Below are 21,787 nucleotides of genomic sequence, written 5' to 3'. Positions count from 1 at the left end.
GAAATCTTTCCACAGACTGATGCAGCACTGGAGGCACTCACTCATCTATGGTAAGAAATTTGGAAGACAGCTATCTTGCCAACTGACTGGAAGAGATCCATATCTGTGCCCATTTCAAAGAGAAGTGGCCCAATGGAATGTGGAAATCATAGAACAATATCATTAATATCACATTCAAGTACAAATTTGCTAAAGATAATTTAAAAATGATTGCAACAGTACGTCCACAGAGAACTGCCAGAAATTCAAGCTGATTTCAAGAGGATGTGACATCATTGCTGATGTCAGAAGGATATTGGCTGAAATCAGAGAATACTAGGAAGTTGTTTGCTTGTGCTTTATTGACTATGCAAAGGCTTTTGAATTGTATAGATTATGATAAATGATGGATAGCATTGCAAAGAATGGATATTCCTGAACACTTCATTGTGCTCATGAAGAACATGTGCCTAGACAAAAGGCAATCATTTGAACAGAACAAGGTGATATTGAATGGTTTAAAATCAAGAAAAATGTGTGACATGGTTGAATACTTTTGTCATACTTATTCAATCTGCTGCTAAGCAAATAACCTGAAAAACTGGATTATAGGAAGAACATTGCAAAAGAATTGGAGAACAACTCATTAACAACCTGGGATATAAAGATGATACAACTTTGCTGAAAACAAAGCGGACTTTAAAATACTTACTGATGAAAATTAAAGAATACAGTCTTCAATATGGATTGCACCTCAGTATAAAGAAAACAAAATTCTTCACAACTAGAAAAATAACATAATGATAAATGGAGAAAAGATCCAAGTTGTCAAAGACTCTATTTTGCTGGGAATTACATTCAGCATTCATAGAATCAGCATACATGAAATCAAATGACATCTTGCATTAGGCAAGTCTGCTGCTTAAGACCTCTTTAAGGAGTTCAAGAGCAAAGATATCAGTTTGAGGATTAAGGTGTGCCTGATTTTATCCAAGGTATTTTCAATAACCTTATATACATGTGAAAGGTGCACAGTGAATAAGGAAAACTGTAGAAGAATAAATGCATTTGAATTATGGTGTTGGAGCAGAATATTAAAAGTACCATGGACTGTCACAAGTACAAACAAATCTGTTGGAAGAAGTACATCCAGAATGCAGGACGGTGAGACTTGTGTCTCCTACTTCAGATATACTATCTGAAGAGACCAGTCCCTGGAGAAGGACATCATGCTTGGTAGAGTGGAAGGTTCCCAGTAAAGAGGAAGACACGCCCCTCCCCCCAGGAGATGAATTGGCACAGTGGCAGCAGTAAAGGGCTCAAAGATAAGTGTGAGGCTGTCACAGAACCAGGCAGTGTTTCGTTCTGTTGTGCATAGGTTTACTTTGAGTGGGAACCGACCACACCTAACAATAACATAATACATGTATGTATGTATGTATACGTGTGTGTATAGTGCAAGGTGGCTATATAAACAATGGACTGTAAAACTGCAAACCATAATGTCGGCTGTTGGAGCCTGCCAGCTGCTTTGCCGGAGAAAGATGAGACCTTCTGCTTCCATAAAGATTAAAAATCTTAGACCATATTGTTGTTGTTAAGTGCCCTCGAGTTCCTTCTGACTCATTATGACCCTGTATAGGGTTTCTGAGGAACATCTGGTGGGTGTGAACTGCTGACCTTGTGGTTCGCACTCCAATGCTGATCCCACAACATTTAAAAGCATTACTTATACGTATACACCTATAATGTTTTAAAATGCTGTCCAGTTCGTTCTGGTCAGTTCCACCTCATAGAGACCCTGTATAGGGTTTCTTAGGAGCAGCTGGTGGGTGTGTTAACAGTCCAGTGCTTATCCTACAGCCTCACACCAGGCCATTATAGAATCCTGGTGCGGGGCTGTGAGACAAGCACTGGACTGTTAACCGCAAGGTCAGTGGTTCAAACCCACAGCTGCTTCGAAAATGCCAGTCAGGGTTGCTGAGTCGGAACTGACTCAACTGCACTTAAAGGAACAACAATCTTGATCACCAAATCATTAATTTAAAAATCAGACTCCTAGTAATATAAACGATGAATAATTCATAACGAACCACTGTCCTTAGAGACTATTACCACATAAAACGAAGGACTGTTCTAACACTGCCTCTTGAATGTAGCAATTACTACGTGCTAACCACTTTACTGTACTTTTACAAACCTTCTCATTTATATCATCCAAACCACTCAAAAATCGTGGAGGTTATCAGGCCCATTTTATAGATGAGGAAACAAACAGCCGTAAAGACGAAATCTCCAGATTACAGTCTAGAGGTGGCACAGGAAAAGATGTAAACCCCTTGCTGGAATACAGGTTTATTCAGGTAGGGAGGGGAAGCCTGACTTCGCGTGACTGGGGAGAAGGAAAGCGGGGAAAGCGGGGCCGTATTGCAGGTACTTTCATCTGACTCTTGCAGATCAACTTTTCTTAAAATGACATCTGTCAATATGTCTTTATTAGGTGTCTTTCCAAAATCAGGATATCTGACTGGCAAGTTTGGAGGAGCTGGACAGCCCTGATTGGTTAGTTGGGCGTCGAACCAGGCCTACGCCCGAAGATCTGGCGAGGAGTGGGCGGGTTTGAGACTTGGACGTCTCATTTCATTGGTAAAAAGAAAACGAACCAGGAACTATTCCGAGGCGTGATTGGCTGATGACAAGACCCCCCAGCCCAAGAGCTTATGGGCACTGGTTACGGAAACTCGGGAGGGCTGAGCTCGCTATCTGCTCCTAGGAAGTTAGCTGCTGAAATCCAGGTAGCGGTGAAGCGGAGGTATCTCTGTCCAAATGGCTACTGTGGAAGCGAGCAGCAGCGAAGGAAAAGGGCAGGGGGTTGAGACCTCTGTCACCTATTACCGGTTGGAGGAGGTGGCGAAGCGCAACTCCTCGAAGGAAATATGGCTGGTGATCCACGGGCGAGTCTACGATATCACCCGTTTCCTCGAAGAGGTGGGGTCTGGGAGGTGGGCGGCCCCTGGGGGGTACAAGGGTGAGGGGTGGTCGAGTCTGCAGAGACTGAGTGTGAGTCTGAGGGGAATGAGGGCTGGCCGAAAGCCGTGAGGCGTCCTAAAGGGGGACCGCCATCCGCTTGCCCTGATTTCTGTGCGGTAAAGGACAGTAACGGTCACGTATAGAGCACTTATCTGCGAGCCAGGCTAAGCTGTAAGCCAACATCATTCCCATTGCACAGAAAGGAAGACTGAGACTCAGAGAATTGACGACTCTCAGGTCACAGACGCTTAATGGCCTAGAGCTGGGATTCAAATCTGCCTTCTGAAGGAATCCCATTTTTGGCTTCCATTTTCTTGAGAAAAAAACTGGCGATTCCTGATGATGCCTTTTATGCTCCCGCCCCCTCTAATTTGTGGTGACTTCTTTGCCATTTCCTCAGGTTCTTTCAGCCCCTTGATTTTTTTCAAGGCTGATGGGTTCAATTTCATTACCCAAATTCTCCTGGACACGATGGTGCAGCTGAGGTTTTTGGTTGCTATTTAAATTTCAGGAAAGTATTGATTATTTTTTTAAACTAATTTTATTGGGGTATAATTTGCAAACAACATACAGCACCCATTTAAAATGTGCACTTTGGTGGGGTTTGACAAATGTATTCACCCATGTAATTGCAATCTTTCAGAATTAGAGCATTTCCATGCCCCTGAAAGTTTCCATCTTGCACTTTTGCACTGATTTCTCTCAACCTGCCCTCCCCCACCCCCCTACATACACTCCAGGCAACCAGCCACTGGAATGCTGCCAATTTAGGATGAATGTGAGGCTTTTATTTAATTTATTTTTGGTGGATTTTTGGTTTTCTTGAATTGTGGTACATACATGTGTAACAAAACATTTGCCATTTCAACGTTCTTCATATGTACAATTCAGTGTATTATTTAATTTAAAGTAATATATTAGTAACACTGTAGTTAATTCCATGGAGACCCTGAATGGAGCAAACTTTCTCAGCTGCTAACCAAAATGTTGCTGGTTTGAGTTTACCTTGAGGTACCTTGGAAGAAAGGCCTGAAGTCTTCTTCCCAAAATGTAGCCATTGAAAACTATGGAGCACAGTGCTAGTCTGACACACATGGGCTCACCGTGAGTTGGAGTTGACTTGATGACAGCTGGTGTTTTGGTTGTTAATTCCTTGTATAGACCTGTATAACATGACCTTATTGTAACTGAGAAACAATTAGTTTCTACTTACTCTTTCTGGCGCAAATACAGTAGTAAAATATTTTAGAGACTGGAGAAATTATGGAGAAATCTTTTACATTTATAGACATATAATTCCATAAAAACTTTTAAAACCAAAAGCAAAAAAGTGCACTGTTTTTAATAAATCTTCCTAGTGGCTAATAAATTAACATCTTAGAACTTAGTAGCTTCATACCTTTGTGTGTATGTGGCATTTTTATGCTTTTTAAAGGGCTTTCCATTATTTCATTTTATTCTCAAAACAACTTGATGGTAGAGACAGGGATAGCAGTGATCTTTGTTTGAGGTCACGAGAAGCAGGCTTAGAAAGAATCCAGCCAAACGTGTCTAGTGGCAGAGTTTGGCTCAGACCAACCAGTCCCTAGATGTCTCTTGTCTATCTGGTATTACTTCAGAATTCTGGTCTTAGCTATGTTCTTTGGTGTTTGCCTTACAAATGTCAGTTATGGATTTTATTGGATGGGCAATAACATTTTTCACTTATGGTGTCATTTCCCCTAAATTTCATCTTGGTTGATTCTGAGTAGATAAAGAGTTTGCAAGGAATACTCAGTGCTTGCAGAGAGCATTGGTTTGACCTCAGGTAGTGGTTCCTAACAAGTTTCACCACGTTTTGATGGAACCAGAGTCATCAAAGTATGTCAAGACTTACTTTAAACTTTTGCTACAGATCTTTTGCCTGTCATTATCCTTTCCTACCTAACTGTTCTAGTCTCTATTCCTATTTCCTTGCTCATTCCAAGCCTGTTCACTCATTTATCTACCCATTTACTCATCCAAATACCATCTAAGTGCCAGATACTGTTGCAGATACTGGATATAGAGCAGTGAATAGTCAACCATTTATTTATGCCCTCATGGAGATTATGATCTAGTGGAGGGAGGCTATAAACAGAGTGAAAACAATGACTGTGTATGTGGTGGTGTTAATTGTTGTTAAGCACCAGCCAGTTGATTCCAACTCAGAGTGACTTGGTAGGGTTTCCAAGGCTGTAATCTCTGCAGGAGCAGAAAGCCTCAGTTTTCTTACACAGAGAGTGGCTGGTGGGTTGAAACCACTGATTTAGTGGTTCGCAGTCCAGTGCTTACCCTGCAGAGCCACCATGTGCCCTGTGATGATATTGGTGGTGTTAGGTGCTATCGAGTCACTTCCGACTCATAGCGATCCTTTGTGCCACAAAATGGAATACTGCCCAATCCTGCACCATCTCACAACTGTTGTTAAACTTGAGCCCATTACTGTTGCCACTGTGCCAATCCATCTTATTGGAAGTCTTGCTCTTTTTCACTGACCTTCCACTTCACCAAATGTGGTTTTCTTCTCCAGAGACTGATTTCTCCTGATAACATGTCCGAAATATGAGAGACACGTCTTGCCATCCTGGCTTCTAAGGAACATTCTGGCTGTACTTCTAACACAGATTGGTTTGTTCTTCTGGCAGTCCATGATACTTTTAAGTTTTTGGGTTTTTTTTTAATGTTTTATTGTGTATTCCCATTGAGTCTTAGTCTTGGAAGAGGGTTTGCCCTGAGGGTACCTGACCACTTGCCTTGATGTCTCCTGGGTGAGCAACTTGCTTGTTCTTATAGTAATCAGTCAGTCTGCCTATATTGTTTTGTGTTTTTCTTGTCAGTCTTTATTTGAAGAAGCATCTTCTGTTCTTCTGGCTGGTCTGCTTGTCTTTTCAAGTGGAAATTTCCCACCTCTGAAGATTCTGAATGCTGTTCAGGATTCCACCTATAGTCTTATGTAATGCAGAGGCTCTGCAGGAAGCCTCCTTCACTGGGCACATTGTAGCCCCATTTTAGGTATTCCAATCCTGGTGTGGTGCTGTGGGTTAATGCACCAGACTGCAAAGCCATTTGAATTGCAAGGTTGGCGTTCAAGCTCACCAGCTGCTCCTTGGAAACCCTATACAGGGTCACTATGGGTTGGAATCGACTCAACGGCACTCAACAACAAAAACAACAACAATCAGTTATAGGCAGAAGACTGACTTAACAAGCTTTCTGTGGTGATATTTCTGGCTCTTTCTTTCTCTCCCCCTCTAGTGTCTGTTTTATAATGGTATGCAAGGGAAACCAAGATTCAAAAGACAGCCAAGTATCTTAACATTCCCCCCTCCCCTTTTCCCCATTCCAACCATGTCTCAATCCCTGTATCCCAGAGCCCTGTTGTTCCAAGGTTGTGCATACATCATTCTTTACCTCTGTCCCACTTAGTCCATGCAGTCCTGCCTAATTGTTCTCCCCCATGATAATTTTAATATTCTCCTGCAATACCATAACTCAAATGCATCAATTCTATAGTTTTCCTTATTCACTGTCCAACTTTGACATGTATATGAGGCTATTGAAAGTACCACGGTTTGGGTCAGGCGCACCTTCATCCTCAAACTGGCATCTTTCCTCTTCAATACTTTACAGAAGTCTTGTGTAGCAGATAGGTAGTGGTAAGTACTAAGGAGAACATAGGAAAGAGGACTCTGGAATGTGTGTGGAAATGAGGGGTGAGTAGAAACGAAGGTTGACATTTTAGCTAGGATTGCCTTGCTAAGTTGAGTGGAACAAAGTAGAAGGAAGTTAAGGGAGCTAGACATGTATCTATCTGCTGGAAAAGCATCCATGGTTAAGGGCACAAGCTTCCACCTTCAGGGAGGAGCACGTCTGTGTTTGAGAAATAGCGAGAGAGGCCAGTGTGGGCAAATAGTAGTAGATGAGGTTAGCATGAGCAGGGGAGGGCAGATCATGTGAGGCTTTGCAGGCTTTGGGAGGACTTTGACTTTTTGTTTTGAGATGGGAAACTTGAGCAGAGGAGTGATGTACTGTGACTTCATGGTTTAATAGATTCCCTCTGACTGCACCATTCGATGAGAAGAGACTGAAGGAGGTGTGCATGAACAGAATGGAAGAGACTAGTTAGGAGGTTAGAGTAATTCAGACAAGAGATGATTGTGGCTTAGACCAGAAAGGTGGCAATGTTGGGTAGTGAGAGGTGTCGGATTCTGAATGTGTTGTGGTTGTAGAGCTGATAGAATTTCATGATGCACTGGATTTAGGAAGTAAAAGAAAAAGGAGTCAAGGATGGCATCAAGGTTTTTGGCCTGCAGGTATGTAAGAACAGAGTCACTATTATATGAGATGGGGAAGATTTATATCAGTTTTCAACTCTCTCTTCTAACTGAAATCACCTTGGGGCTTCTCCTTAGCAAGGGATTCTTAATCTGAATAACCCACATCCATGGTGTTGGAGGAGAATATTGAAAGTGCCACGGGCTGCCAAAAGAACCAACAGATGTGTGTTGCAAGAAGTGCAGCCAGAGTGCTCCTTGGAGGCCAAGATGGCCAAACTTTTCTCTCTCATACTTCAGACATATTGTCAGGAGGGACCAGTCGCTGGAGAAGGATATCATGTTTGGTAAGGTGGAGGGTCAGAGAAAAAGAAGACCCCCAGCAAGATGGATTGGCAGAGTGGTAGCATCAATGGGCTCAAGCGTGGCAATAGTAGTGAGGTTGGCCCAGGATCGGGCAGTGTTTTGTTCTGCTGTGCATAAGGTTGCTATGAGTCGGCACCAACTTGGTGGCACCTAACAACAACAACATAGTTGGTTTTTAGAATCGTGGTTTGGATGAATGTTTACAGAGCAAATTAGTTTTCCATTCAATAATTTATACACATTTTGATGCAATCCCCTGAATGTAACAGTACCTTCCCAACAGTCTCCATTTCATTTCATGGTTCATTTTAATTCCTCCTTCTTACATGTCCCTTTCTGTCTTCAGAGCTTTGTTTCTGGGCAAATGCTGCTTTCTGGCCTTGTATGGTTGGTTATTCTGAAGAGTACATTCCTCACACCTGTCATTGTTCACTTTATAGGCCTCTCTGTTGTTTGGCTGCAAGGTGATCCATGGGGTGAGTTCACTTCCAAGTGTGAAGGCTCTCTAAGAGAATCAGAACATTAAGTGTGGCTTCTTATGATTTTGAATTTTCTTCTACATTTTTCTCCTATTCTGTCCAGGACCTTCTGTTGTCCTGATCAGAGTGGTTAGAGTGGTAGCTGTATATCTTCCAGTTCTGGTGTCAAGGTAGTAAAGTTTGTAGATTACATGTTCCATTAGTCTTTGGGACTACTGGTTTCCTGGAGTCTTTGATTTTCTTCTTTCTTCTAGACAGGGGCAGACCAATAGTTTAATCGTAGATGGTGTCTTAGTTATCTAGTTCTGCCATTACATATATACTGAAAGTGATGACTAATACACAGAAATGTATTCTTTCACAGTTTCGGAAGCTAGAAGTCCAAATTCAGAGTAATGGCTTTAGGGGAAGGCTTTCTCTTTTTGCTGGCTCTGGGGAAAGGTCCTTGTCTCCTCTCAGCATCTATAGGTCCAACAGTCCTTGGGTATCTTCATGGGCTTGACATCAGTTTTCTTCTTGAGTTAGGAACTTCACAGTGTACAGACCCCAGGTCCAAGGGACTCATTCCACTCCCGGGTCTTATCTCTCTCGCTTATCTTTGTAAGATGAAAGATGTTACAGACCACTCCACTGAGGAAACTTTTTTTTCAATTGATTGGTTGCTCATAGCAGATTTCATCATAGAGAATCATACTTCATATCATCATAAGAAATTACTATGTCTTAACTGTTAAGTGTAGTGGTTACGGATTGGGCTGCTAATATCATGGTCAGCAGTTCAGTTCGAAACTGCCAGTGTTCCGCAGGAGAAAGATGAGGCTTTCTGCTCCCGTAAAGATTTATAGCCTCGGAAACCCTGTGCAGGGTCGCTATGAGTTGGAATCGACTCCATGGCACATAACAACAACAACTGTTAAGCCACTGAGAATCCTGGCTGGCCCAGTTACGTTGAGTAACATCTTAATTGTCACAGATGGCCACCTGCTAGCCTTTGAGACCTCAGTCACTGCTTACCACAGTAGGATATAGCACATTGCCTATTGACTTAACACCCCCTCCCTCTCCTGCCCCCTCCCAAGACTGTGGTCCTAAGACCCCAAATTCCATTGAGTCATTCCCATAAGTTACTTGGTTATAGCTTAGAAGTTTTCCTAATTTGCCCATTTGCTTGTACATGAATGTATTTACAGCTTATACGCATACTTATCTATGTGGGAGACAGATGAGACTATCTGCTCCCATAAAGATTTACAGTCTCAGAAACCCCATATAGGGTCCTGGAAAGGAGTCCTGGTGTGGTGCTGTAGGATAAGCACGGGACTACTAACTGCGAAATTTATGGTTCAAACCCACCAGATGCTCTTTGGAAACCGTATACAGGGTCACTATGAGTGGAAATCAACTTCCAACACTTAACGGCAACAATGAGTTGGAATACTCTTGATGGCAGTTGTTTTGATTTAACCCATGCTTATGGGTATATAGGACCTTTACCTAGCTGTGTAGGTTGTTTGCATGTCTGTGTATCAGATTACTGTGTGTTGTTACTGATACTGCAGGATTATGACTCACCACTTTATCAAGCATGATGTCCTTCTCCAGGCACTGGTCTCTTCTGCTAACATGTTTGAAGTCTGAGAGATGAAGTCCGTTCATCCTGGATTCTAAGGAGCATTTTGGCTGTATTCTTCAACCACAGATTTGTTTGTTTTTCTCGCAGTCCATGGTATTTTCAGTATTCGTCACTGACTCCATAATTCATATGCATCAGTTTTTCTATGGTCTTATTCATTGCCCAACTTTCAACTGCATGTGAAATGACTGGAAATCACATGGTTTGCATCAGGTTCTTAGACCTCAAATTGACATCTTTGCGTTGAAGTACAATCCATATTGAAGACTATAGTCTTAGATCTTTATCAATAAGTATAATAAAGTCCTCTTAGCTTCCACCAAGCAAGGTTGTGTTATCGGCTTATCACAGGTTGTTAATGAGTCCTCCTCCAAGCCTGATGCCATGTTCTTTTTCATATAATCCAGTTTCTCGGATTATTTACTCGGCATGCAGATTGAATAAGTTATGGTGAAAGGATACAACACTGGTGCACATCTTTCTTTCTTTTTTTTTTTAAAAATGTTTTATTGTGAATTATATGATAGTTTACATGGGAGAGCTTTAGTTTTACATTCATTCCATCATATATCATCTCACTGCCATGGTTCCAATCCCTTCCATGCATCCTCAACCACCCAAAGGGTATATCCCAGAAACCCGCGCCCTACACTTCCCCCTCATCCCCCCAGTTTTTGGCCCACAGTCCCTTTCCCTCTCTGGGTCCAAAGTCCCCATTCGCTTCATCACTCCATGTCATCATCTCTGCCTCCATCTCATGCATCTCTGTTTCTCTGGGTAGGGTCCTGCTTTCGGCTCTTCTCTGTTGATGGTCCCAGAGGCCTCCGTTCCTATCCTGGAGAATCAATCACTCCCTTCCTTGTTACAAAACTTCTACCTTCGCGTTTCCAACCCTCATAATCCGTCCTGATAAGCATTATTCACTACAGTATCACGAGTTACCCATCTGTATCTCCTTTCATCAGCTCCGCCCAGACAGATTGAATAGTACTTTCTGGAGATTCTGCCTTCTGCCATGCTCCCTAGCACCAGGTTCCCTCTTGAAAGTTTGTAAGCCAGTCACTTCTTGCCTTTGTAGTCCCCCCCTCCCCATTTGAGTATCCAATGTCCAAGCTGCCCTTCTCCATCCACTCTGTGTGTGGGTGTGTGTGTGAATGTTTCTTGCTGTAAGGATTTGTTCCCTCTTTTGAGTTGCTGCTCCATAGGTATAGGTCAAGTTCATCAGACTGTATCAGCTCACTCTTTTTATTCCCCCCCCTCTTCTTTCCTCTCCTGATTGAGCTCCGATCATCCAGTCATCCGGTCCAGGTCACGTGGGTATCATCTGCAAGTGTGGACGCTCCTGTGCATCTGTCCTCTCTTCCCATCAGCCGGTAGCTCCACTCTCTTCTCGAGTCCTCCGTGGCCATGCCACTGTCTCTGGGCCCAAGGGTCCCCAGGCCTCGTCACACTGCTTGCCAACCATGTCCCCAACTGGGTCCACAGAAGTCCACTGAACATTGTAGGGCTTAGCTTGCCGCTTCATTGCTGCTTTTACCCCACTTCCCCCCATCAGTGATGTGTGTGATCACCAATCAGAGTGTGCATTTCCGTTGAGTCTTAGTCTTAGAAGGAGGTTTGCGTTGTGGTGCACATCTTTCTTGATTTTAAACCATTCAGTATCCCCTTGTTCTGTTCAAACAACTGCCTCTTGGTGTATGTACAGGTTCTTCATGAGCACAGTATAGTGTTCTGGAATACCCATTCTTTTCAGTGTTATCCATAGTTATGATTTACACAGTCAAATGCCTTTGCATAGTCATTAAAGCACAAGTAAATGCTGTGGGATAATGCACTGGACCACAAGGTGGTGGTGGTGATGTGCTGTGGAGTCAGTTCCGGCTCATAGTGAGCCTTACAGGGTTTCTAAGGCTGTAAATCTTTACAGGAGCAGAAAGCCTCATCTTTCTTCAGCTGGTAGTTTTGAACTGTTGACCTTGAGGTTCGCAGCCCTATTCGTAACCACTGTGCTACCAGAGCTCCTTCCCCAGCTGCTCCACAGACACCGTATACAGGGTCGCTATGAGTGAGAGCCGACTCAATGATCCTTAGCAACAACAATAACAAACATCTCTCTAATAGTCTCTGCTTTCAGCCAAAATCCATCTGATACCAACAGTGATATTTTTTTGTTCTACATCCTCGTCTGCATTCAGCTTGAATTTCCGGCAACAGTTTTTGAATTATCTTAAGCAGAATTTTACTTTCATGTGATATTAATGATATTGTTTGATGATTTCTGTATTCTGTTGAGTTACCTTTCTTTGGAATGGGCACAAATATGGATCTCTTCCAGTCAGTTAGCCAGATAGCTGACTTCCAGTTTTCTTTGAAAGTGCTTCATAGGTTCGTTGAAATGTTTCAATTTGTATTCTGTGAATTCCGTGAGCCTTGGGTTTTGCTAGTGGCTTCAGTGCAGCTTAGACTTCTTTATTCCGCACCACTGGTTCTGGATCATAAGCTACCTTCTTTATTCCATAGACATTTTTGTTGTGAATTGAGTGAAGTTTTACAGAACAATCATCAGTTCCACATTCAACAAATCATACTTCATGTCATTATGACTGCAATCTCCTCCGTGTGCCATCAGTTAACTGTATTTGCCTCTATTCACTTTAACTCTTGCACTCCTCTTTGTGTCTCTTGCTGCCTTCATCTTTCATGTGCTAGCCTCCCTCTTATTGATATTGCCTTCCCCATCACCCAAGTTAACATGTGCTTACCCTCTACACTGGTAGCATAGTGGTTATGAATTGGGCTGTGAACCGCAAGGTCAGCAATTCGAAACTACCAGCTGCTCTGCAGGAGCAAGATGAGGCTTTCTGCTCCTGTAAAGATTTATAGCCTCGGAAACCCTGTACAGGGTCGCTATGAGTTGGAACCGACTCCACAGCACATAACAACAACATCAACCCTCTACCCAGTGACTACTTTTCCCTTCCCTTCCATCCCTGGTAACCATCATATAGAATGTTTGTTTTAGCAAGTAACTCATTTCTTTTTACAACAGTGGTCTTATACAATATTTGTCGTTTTGTGGTTGACTAATTCAGCATATTTTCAATAACCTCATATATCTGTGAAAGTTAGACAGTAAATAAGGAAGACTACAGAATAATTGATGCTTTTGAGTTATGGTGTTGAGGAGAATATTGAAAGTGCCATGGGCTGCCCATAGAACCAACAGATCTGTGTTGGAAGAAATGCAGCCAGAGTGCTCCTTGGAGGCCAAGATGACCAAACTTCGTCTCTCATACTTCGGACATATTGTCAGGAGGGACCAGTTGCAGGAGAAGGATATCATGTTTGGTAAGGTGGAGGGTCAGAGAAAAAGAGGAAGACCTGAAGCGAGGCAGATTGGCCAAGTGGCAGCATCAGTGGGCTCAAGCATGGCAACAATAGTTGAGGTTGGCTCAGGATCAGGCAGTGCATAAGGTCGCTATGAGTTGGCACCAACTCGATGGTCCTCCAGGTTCATCCATGTTATGAGGTGTTTTGCCAATTCATCATTATTCTTCAACGTTGCATAGTATTCCATTTTGTGTTTGTACCAAAGTTTGTTTCACCCTTCTTCTGTTCATGGAGATTTAGGCCATCTCTATCTTTCTGCATTCCATCTTTTGATGCTTCCTGTGTCATTCAGTATTTTGCTTGTAGAATCATGTATTAAAACTTGAGGCTTGAATTTTTTTCTTCATTTCTTTCAGCTTGAGAACTGTTGAATGTGTGCTTCCATTTAGTTTTTGTACCTCCAGATATTTGCACATTTCATTGTAATACTTTGCTTTGTCTTCTTAAGCTGCCTTTTGAAATTTTCTGTTCAGTTCTTTTACTTCATCATTTCTTCAGTTGCTTTTACGTCTCTAGGTTCAATAGCAAGTTTCGGAATCTCTCTGACATCCGTTTTGGACTTTTCTTTTGTTCCTGTCTTTTTAATGATCTTTTGTTTTCTTAGATGATGTTCTTGATGTCATCCCACTGCTCCTCTGGTTTTCTCTCCTAAGTGTGTAATGCCTCAAATCTGTTCTTGAGTTGGTCTCTTAATTTTGGTGGGATATATTCAAGGTCATGTTTTGGCTCTTGCGGACTTGTTTTTATTTTCATCAGCTTCAACCTGAACTTGCATATAGGCAATTGATGATCTGTTCCAGAGTTGGCCACTGGCTTTGTTTTGGCTGATGATAATGAGTGTCTCCATTGACTCTTTCCAGAGATGTAGTCAGTTTCATTCCTGTGTTTTCTTGCATGTGAGGTCAGTGTATATAGTCACCATTTGTGTTGCTGAAAAATACACTTGCAATGGCTAAATCATTGGTATTGCAAAATTCTCCATGATCTCCGGCATCATTTCTATCTCTAAAACTTTGTTTTGCAACTACTGATCCTTTTTCTTTGTTTCCAGTTTTTGCATTCCAGTTAGTAGTTATTACCAGTGCATCTTGATTGTATGTTTCATCAATTTCAGACTGAAGAAATTGGTAGAATTCTTAAATATCTTCATCACAGGCTTTAGTGATTGGTGCATAAATTTGAACAATAGTGGTATTAACTGGTTTTCCTTGTAGGAGTATGAATGTTATCCTATTACATACAGTATTGCACTTCAAGATGTATCTGGAAGTGTTCTTTTTGATGATGAATGCAGTGCCATTCTTCTTCAGTTTGTCATTCCTGGCATACTAAATCATATGCTTATCTGATTCAAAATAGCCAATACCAGTACATTACAGATCATTAATGCCTAAGGAGTCCTGGGGAGGGGGGTCGCTATAGGATAAGCACTCGATCTCAAGGGTGGTTTGAACGACAAGGTCAGTGGTTCAAACTCATTAGCCACTCCTCGGAAACTCTGTACAGGGTTGCTATGAATTGGAACTGAGTGACAGCAGTTAACAACAACAATAACATTGCCTAGGATATCGATCTTAATTTGTTCCATTTCATTTTTGACAACTTGCAACTTTTTGAGATTCATACTGTCACCGCAGTTTGAGCACCTTCCAACCTGAGGAGCTTATCTTCCAGCACTATATCTGACAACGTTTGCTGCTATTCATAACGCTTTCAGGGATGAACCATTCTGACCCTGCCAGTGGTCTGTGTCTCTTTCTTCCCAGTCAGTCTTAGTCTGGAAGCTCCACTGAAACTTGTCCACCATGGGTGACCCTGCTGGTATTTAAAATACTGGTGGCATAGCTTCCAGCCTCACAAACCCCCACAGTACAGCAACTTAATGGTTAGCTAAGTGGTGGCCCATCTCTGGTAAATATCAAAGAACATTTCTTTTTTTGTGTGTAAACCTTATCTTTTACTTTTTATGCTAGTGATCTCATACAGTATTTGCCCTTTTATGATTGACTTATTTCACTCAGGATACTATCCATCAGGGTCTTCCTCATTATGATGTGTTTTTTTGATTCCTTGATCGTCTTTAATATTGCATAGTGTTCCATTGTTAAGTATCTACCATAGTTTATTCATTCATCCATGGGTGAGCACTTAGATTGTTTCCATCTCTTTGTTATTCTGAATACTTTAGTGGTTTTTTGATCATTGATTATGACTAAAGTATGGTCCTGGAATTAGAATGTGATAGTTTATGATTGGTAATATAATTGGATCGTCTTTCACGTAGAAGGTTAATTTTGCACTTTTTAAATTAGTGCTAATGGTTTAATTTATAGGACTCTTGAATTTAAATCCCCAGACCTTACGATAGTATGCATTATTGCTTTTCCACTATTTAGTGTTGTTGCTAGGTACCTTTGTGTTGGTTCTGACTCGCAGTGACCCTGTGTGTAACGAAACGAAACTGCCCAATCCTGTACCAGCCTCACAGTTATTATGTGTGAGCAGCCCATTGCTGCTGCCACTGTGTCAGTCCATCTTGTTAGTGGTCTTCCATTTTTTTCGCGGCCCTTCCACTTTACCAAGTATGATGCCCATGTCACTTCTGATAGCCTGTCCAAAGTATGAGAGACAGAGTCTTGTCATCCTGGCTTCTAAAGAGCGTTCTGGCTATACTACTTTCAACACAGATTTGTTCTTCTAGTAGTACATGGTACTTTTAATCTTTTTGTTCTCCACGATTTAGTAGTTGGGAAAAATCACACTAAAAATGGTGACAGTATCTTATGAGAAAGGTAGTATCATTTTGTGAACCTTTGCTCTAGATAATTTTATATATGTATGAATGTACTTATTTGCTGTGTAAAATTTTCTTTCTGTGTATCCGAAGTGAAAAAATATGTCTTTGAACTTACAGTATAAATAACCATTTCTGAAAGGAGTAACTTAAAATAATAATCTGTTATTTATATATATAATCTGTTTTACATATATATATATAAAGTTTTATAGCTTATATATGAGGAATGCAGTAACTCTATACGATAAGCATTGGATTGTGACACACAAGGTCCGTGATTTGAGCCTGCCAGCTGCTTCACAGGAGAAAGATGAGGCTTTCTGCTCCCAAGACAATTTAAAAGCCTCGGAAACCCTATATAGGGTCGCTGTGAGTCAGAACCGACTCAATGGCACATAACAACAGCAGCAATAGATTTATGTGTGTCTTTTAGGGACTATTGGCATCAATGGAATTATTACTTTAGGAGCTGATTTACAGATGGAACAACATATTATTCATTCAATAACATTCGGCAGATACTGTGTAAGTACAGTGCTGATGGTGTCAGGTGTTAGCGTAGTGGTGGGTTCACTGTTAGAAGTGCCTCTGCCCTTACAGGAATCTTGGGGTCAGTTCTCAGCCATCGCATCTCAAGCAGTCACCGCGTGTCTGTCAGGAGTGCTTTCAGGCTGTTGTGATGGTTTCTGCAGTGCTTCCAGACTAAGACAGACTAGGAAGAAAGGCCTGGCATTCTGCTTTGAAATGTCAGGCAGTGAAAAGCCTATAGGTCACAGTGGTCTGGTCCTCGTTGTATATAAAGTCACCAAGAGTTCAGGCCATTCTAATGACAGGTAGCATATCAGGTACTGTGGTAAATCTGGAAAAGCCTCTGAGAGAAGATGACTTTTAATTGACCTGATGAAAGTGAAGTAGCTTTGGGAAGAATAGAGAAAAGAACATTCCAGCAGTATTTGCAGAGTCAAGCAAAATCTTGCCACATTAGTGGAGACTGATCAGAGCTGTGGCCTATAGTGAGCAATAGAGGAGAGCAGGCAGGGACCAGTATGTGCATGGCCTGGTACGTATTGACCGTAAGTTATAGGGAAAACCACTGAGGTATTCTCAAATTATGGGTGGCATTGAATCAGTTTATGTTTCCAGTAGATTAGTTTTGCTGAAGAGTGAAGAATACATTAGTGGAAAAGACAATACAGATGGGAAGAAAGTAAAACAGTTCCCTCCTCCCAATCCCAAGAATTTGATTGAATCTTAACTCTATCTTTTATGTATATATAAATACATACAAATTTATTCAGAAAGGTGCATGAATAGTATAGTACATGAATAATTATTTGAGTTGTCTTTATTAATTTATTTACTTTAATAATAATAGTTATAGCATTTATTGGCTGCTTAGAGTCCTGGTGGGTGTGCCTTGTATGTAGGACAAGCAGTGGACTGCTAGCCACAAGGCTGATGGTTGAAACACGCTAGCTGCTTCTCAGAAACCCTATACAGGGTTGCTGTGAGTCAAAACTGAATCAGTGGCACTTAATAGCAATCACCTGCTTGTTATTTCCAGTGTTTGACATGTACTTTCTTCTGTTAAGCCTCCCAACAGCTTAAACTGGGAAAACTGAGGAGCAGAGAAGTAACTTTAATAAAGCCATACAGTTAGGTTGTGCAGGTGGGGTTTGAATTTAGACTTAGGCTCTAAACCAGTGCACTAGGATTTGTGTTTTTTGCGTGACTGCAGAGAGTATAGAATTAGGTCTAACTTACAGCTATTTTTTTTTAATGTGTAGAAATAATTTGGCAGGTTTGGGAATATGATATAGCGAAGTTAGAACCGGTGGGTTTTTCCTGGAATCTAGGTAAGTTTTTCGTTTTTGATAAAGTAACAATGGACAGCCTTGTTTCCATGTACCCATTTCATCTACCTTCTAAGCTTCTAGAGTTTCTTTTTGTAAATGTGAATATACAAGGGGGCTTTAAAAAGATTGTGGGAAAGTTTCATTATCTTTTCATTCCAGTTTTTCATGAACTTTTTGAAGAAAACTTGTACAATGGCTGTGGCACCGTACCATAACTACTTGACCTCAAGGTCAGTTGAACTGCAAGGCTGGCTGTTCAAACTCACCAGCTGCTTCTTGGAAACCCTATATAGGGTCGCTATGGGTCAAAACTGACTTGACAGCGCTTAACAACAACAAAACCCCTTTCTATAGGAGTATGATGGCTCCATACAATAAGCACTGGACTGTGAACCACAAGGTCCATGGTTTGAGCCTGCCAGTCATTCCTTGGAAAGATTTAAGCCTTGGAAACGCTATACAGGGTCACTGTGAGTCAGAACCGACTTAATAACACTTAACACCTTACCTATGCCTTGCTTTTTTCAATTAGGATACTTCCTTATTCTTCACTAAAGATGCACAGGGATTGTTGTATGGACCATAATGTATGTAAGCAATGTGCGGTTAACTTTATTCAAAGAATTTGGTAAATAATCAATTTCAAGATAAATAATCTTGAAAACCTTGAAATTTCACTAGTGATTGAATGTCTTGATGAGGGCTCCAAACCACATCTAACAGATTATGCTAATGAGGTGGTTGGCTTCAAGTCCCAGTAAAGACTCTGGTCTCCACAGGCATCCTGTTTTGTGATAGACATCAATATGCTAAAGGGTGGTGTGGTGCATCCCTTCTTGGCACATGGAAGATTCGTATTGGGAATCCTCTCTGACCTTGCTCTGTTTGTCTTCATTTATATTCTTTTTGCTATAATAAAACTATAACCATAAATATAGTGTTTTTCTTGTGTTCTGTGAGTTCTAGTAAATTATTGATGCTAAGGAAGTAGCTGACAGGTCACAAGTGGAATTTCCAAAATTTATGACTGGCATCCTGAGGTGTTAATAGGACATCCTCAAATATGTAGTCAGCAAGTCAGAAATGAGGAGGTCCTGGCCATTTCCAGGCTTATGTCCCATGCCTCAAGTTTTGGGCAGTCTTGGCAATCTGGAGAACTGTACCCTTTATTCTGTGCTATCTGACTAAGAGTTGGAAATAGAACAGAATAGAATTTAATTAGAACTGAATTAGATAGATTGCAGTTGATATTTACATTTAGTGTCAAGAGTGGTATTGAATCAGTTACCCCCAACACAGTATTTTAGCAATATTTTGCTATCTAGTTTTTTACTGCTAAATCAACTTTTTTGATGTATTGTACATACATCTAATGTTTGTACAATAAAGTATAGACAGTTCCTAGGTTGCAGATGAGATCTGTTCCTATGTCTTTTAGTCTTTAAGTGGAATTTGTAGGCAGAGTAGATATAGTATTGCCCTGTTCAAAGATGGCTGCACTGCTTAGAATGTATGTGACTCTCCACAGTACTGCTGATGCCACAATCTCACACGTCAGACTCCTGAAAGGGCTTATAGCATCTCTTCTAAGTCTCCCAGTCCAGGGCTTTGATCCATATTTTTCCTGTTCTAGTTACCATGATGAATCATCCATATTGTAAAAATTTGGGTCTGTTCCTTTTTTGTTTCATTGAACATGACAGAACTGGTTCAAACAGTTCAAAGCCCTGCTTAAAGGGCAAGTAGAAGTTGTCAGTAAATCAAACATTCCTGGTAGACCCAGGGACTTTCTGTATACAGATTTTAAATAGAATTCAGTTAGTTTTTACTGATGTCTCCACTGTGTAATCACTACCACAGTCAAGATTCTTTGACTTCAGATTACTTTTGTCTGTCCAACAGTATGTACTGTGTCTAGCTTCTTTTGTTCATTATAATATGTGAGATTCATCTGTGTTCTTTGTATCAGCAATTTGCTCTCTTCTGTTGCTTTTTACTTTGTTGTATGAATACATTGAAATTTGTTGAGCTATTCACCTGTTGGTTGACATTTGAATTTCCAGTTGTTGGCTGTTGTGACTAAAGTGGCAATGAGCTTTTATGTGTAAATCTTTGTGTAGACAAACACTTTGGTTACTCTTGGGTTAATATCTGAGAGTGAAATTGCTGTGTTACTTGTTTAACTTTAAGGAAGTGCCAGAACTTTTCCCAAAGTAGTTAGGGCATTTTGCACTCCTCTCACTATGCGGTGCATGAGAGTTCCAGTTTCTTCACAACCTCATTGACACATGGTATTTGTCAGGCTTTTTACTTTCAGTCTTTCTAACGAATGTCTAGTGGTATCTCATTGTGGTTTTAACTTGCTTTTGCCTGATGCCTAATGATGGTGAACATGTTTTCTTAGTCTTGTTGGCTGTTTGCCTTACCTTTTGTGTCTGTTCAAGGCTTGCCCATTTTTTTATTGGGTCGCTTTCTTAAGACTTGAGTTGTAAGCACTTTTTACATATTCTGCATACACGTACTTTGTCAGATATGTGTTGTGACTATTTTCTCCAGCTTGTGTTTTGGATTTTTTTTTTTTAATGGTGTCTTTTGAAGAGAATTTAAATGAATTTCAATATGTAAATTAGTCAGGACTTTAACCCAGACCCACTGCAAATTGCTTCTCTCCAATTTTTTTTTTTTTTTAACCAACAAATGCTTTTTAAAATTTGAATGATCATGTGATTATTATTACTCCTAGATGGTAAAATCATACTGGGAAATGTTATGAATAATGGTTGGGTGCTGGCTTTGGGACCCAAGTGTCTGGTTCAGTTTCCTACTTCATCTCTTAACAGTGTAGTATAACTTGGGGCAAAATGCTATAAAGTTTCTTTCCCCTGTAAATAGAGATAATATTACCTTCTGTACAGGGTTGTTAACTTTATTAATTAGTAATATGTATGGTGTATATTGGAGTCCTGGTGTGGCGCTGTGGGCTAATGCATCAGACTGCAAAGTCGTTTGAACTGCAAGGTCAGTGGTTCAGGCTCACCAGTTGCTCCTTGGAAACTCTATACAGGGTCATTCTGGGTCAGAATCGACTCGACAGCACTTAACAACAATGGTGTATGTTTATACTGGATATTTTGTTGTTGTTTTCAGTACTATTGCATCCGTTCCTATTCATAGCAGATGGCTGGTGGGTTTGAACTGCCAGCCTTGCTGTTACTAGTTAAGTGCTTATCCTGCAGTGCCACAACAGGACTCTACACGGGGCATGGAACCTGGCTTAAAGAGCTCAGTATGTGTTAATGTTAGTTTTATTATTAATAAAATTTAAATTGTATTTTTTACTGCAGCATCTTTTTATGCTTTCTAAGTGTTGGGTGCAATGAAGGATTAAAGGTGAACTGGATCCCTTGGATTTCCTGGGAGAATGAGATCTGTGCACAAGTACTTGTCATGCAAGGTAGAGAGTGGTCTGGTTTTAAGACTCTGAAAGCTTCAGCATTTGATTTATAAAACCAATTTTTACTGGATTTCTCCTGGGCAGGTTTAAAGAAAGTGCCATTTGATTGTTACCTAACTTTGGAGTTACCATAATGATAGGATGCGTACTTCCTTTCCTTTAAAATTCCAAAATGGAGTCCTGCTATGACACTGCAGGATAAACACTGGACTGCTAACTGCAGGGTTGGCAGTGCAGACCCCCCAGATGCTTCTTGGAAACCCTATACAGGGTTACTATGAGTTGGAACCAACTCAACGGCACTTACCAACAACCAACACTGTCCGGTGAAGGCACCCAGATTAACAAATGAACTTTCATTTATTTATTTCTCCAGTTTTCATGTGAGTATTGGTCCTGCTCTTACTTTTATGCATGTGCATGTTCCCATGTAGCTGTATGTACCTGTGAGAAAGAGAGAATGGAGTAAGTGCGCCTTCCCCGCTACATTTGTGTCCTTTCAAACTCA

General features: G+C 41.0%; 1 protein-coding gene across 1 annotated transcript in view; it reads left to right on the top strand.

The window, feature by feature from the left end:
- Positions 1-2,805: 2,805 nt before the first annotated feature.
- LOC102831452 (cytochrome b5 type B-like) overlaps positions 2,806-21,787 on the top strand; it is a 74,658-nt gene continuing 55,676 nt past the window's right edge. Inside the window, exon 1 of the mRNA XM_006860206.1 lies at positions 2,806-2,967. Within this exon, the coding sequence (XP_006860268.1) occupies positions 2,806-2,967 (162 nt within the window). The remainder of the gene's footprint in view (positions 2,968-21,787) is intronic.

Source organism: Chrysochloris asiatica, unplaced genomic scaffold, assembly GCF_000296735.1.
Source record: "Chrysochloris asiatica unplaced genomic scaffold, ChrAsi1.0 scaffold00037, whole genome shotgun sequence".
In the NCBI taxonomy this organism is placed as follows: domain Eukaryota; kingdom Metazoa; phylum Chordata; class Mammalia; order Afrosoricida; family Chrysochloridae; genus Chrysochloris; species Chrysochloris asiatica.
This window is presented reverse-complemented; position numbering and strand designations above follow the sequence as displayed.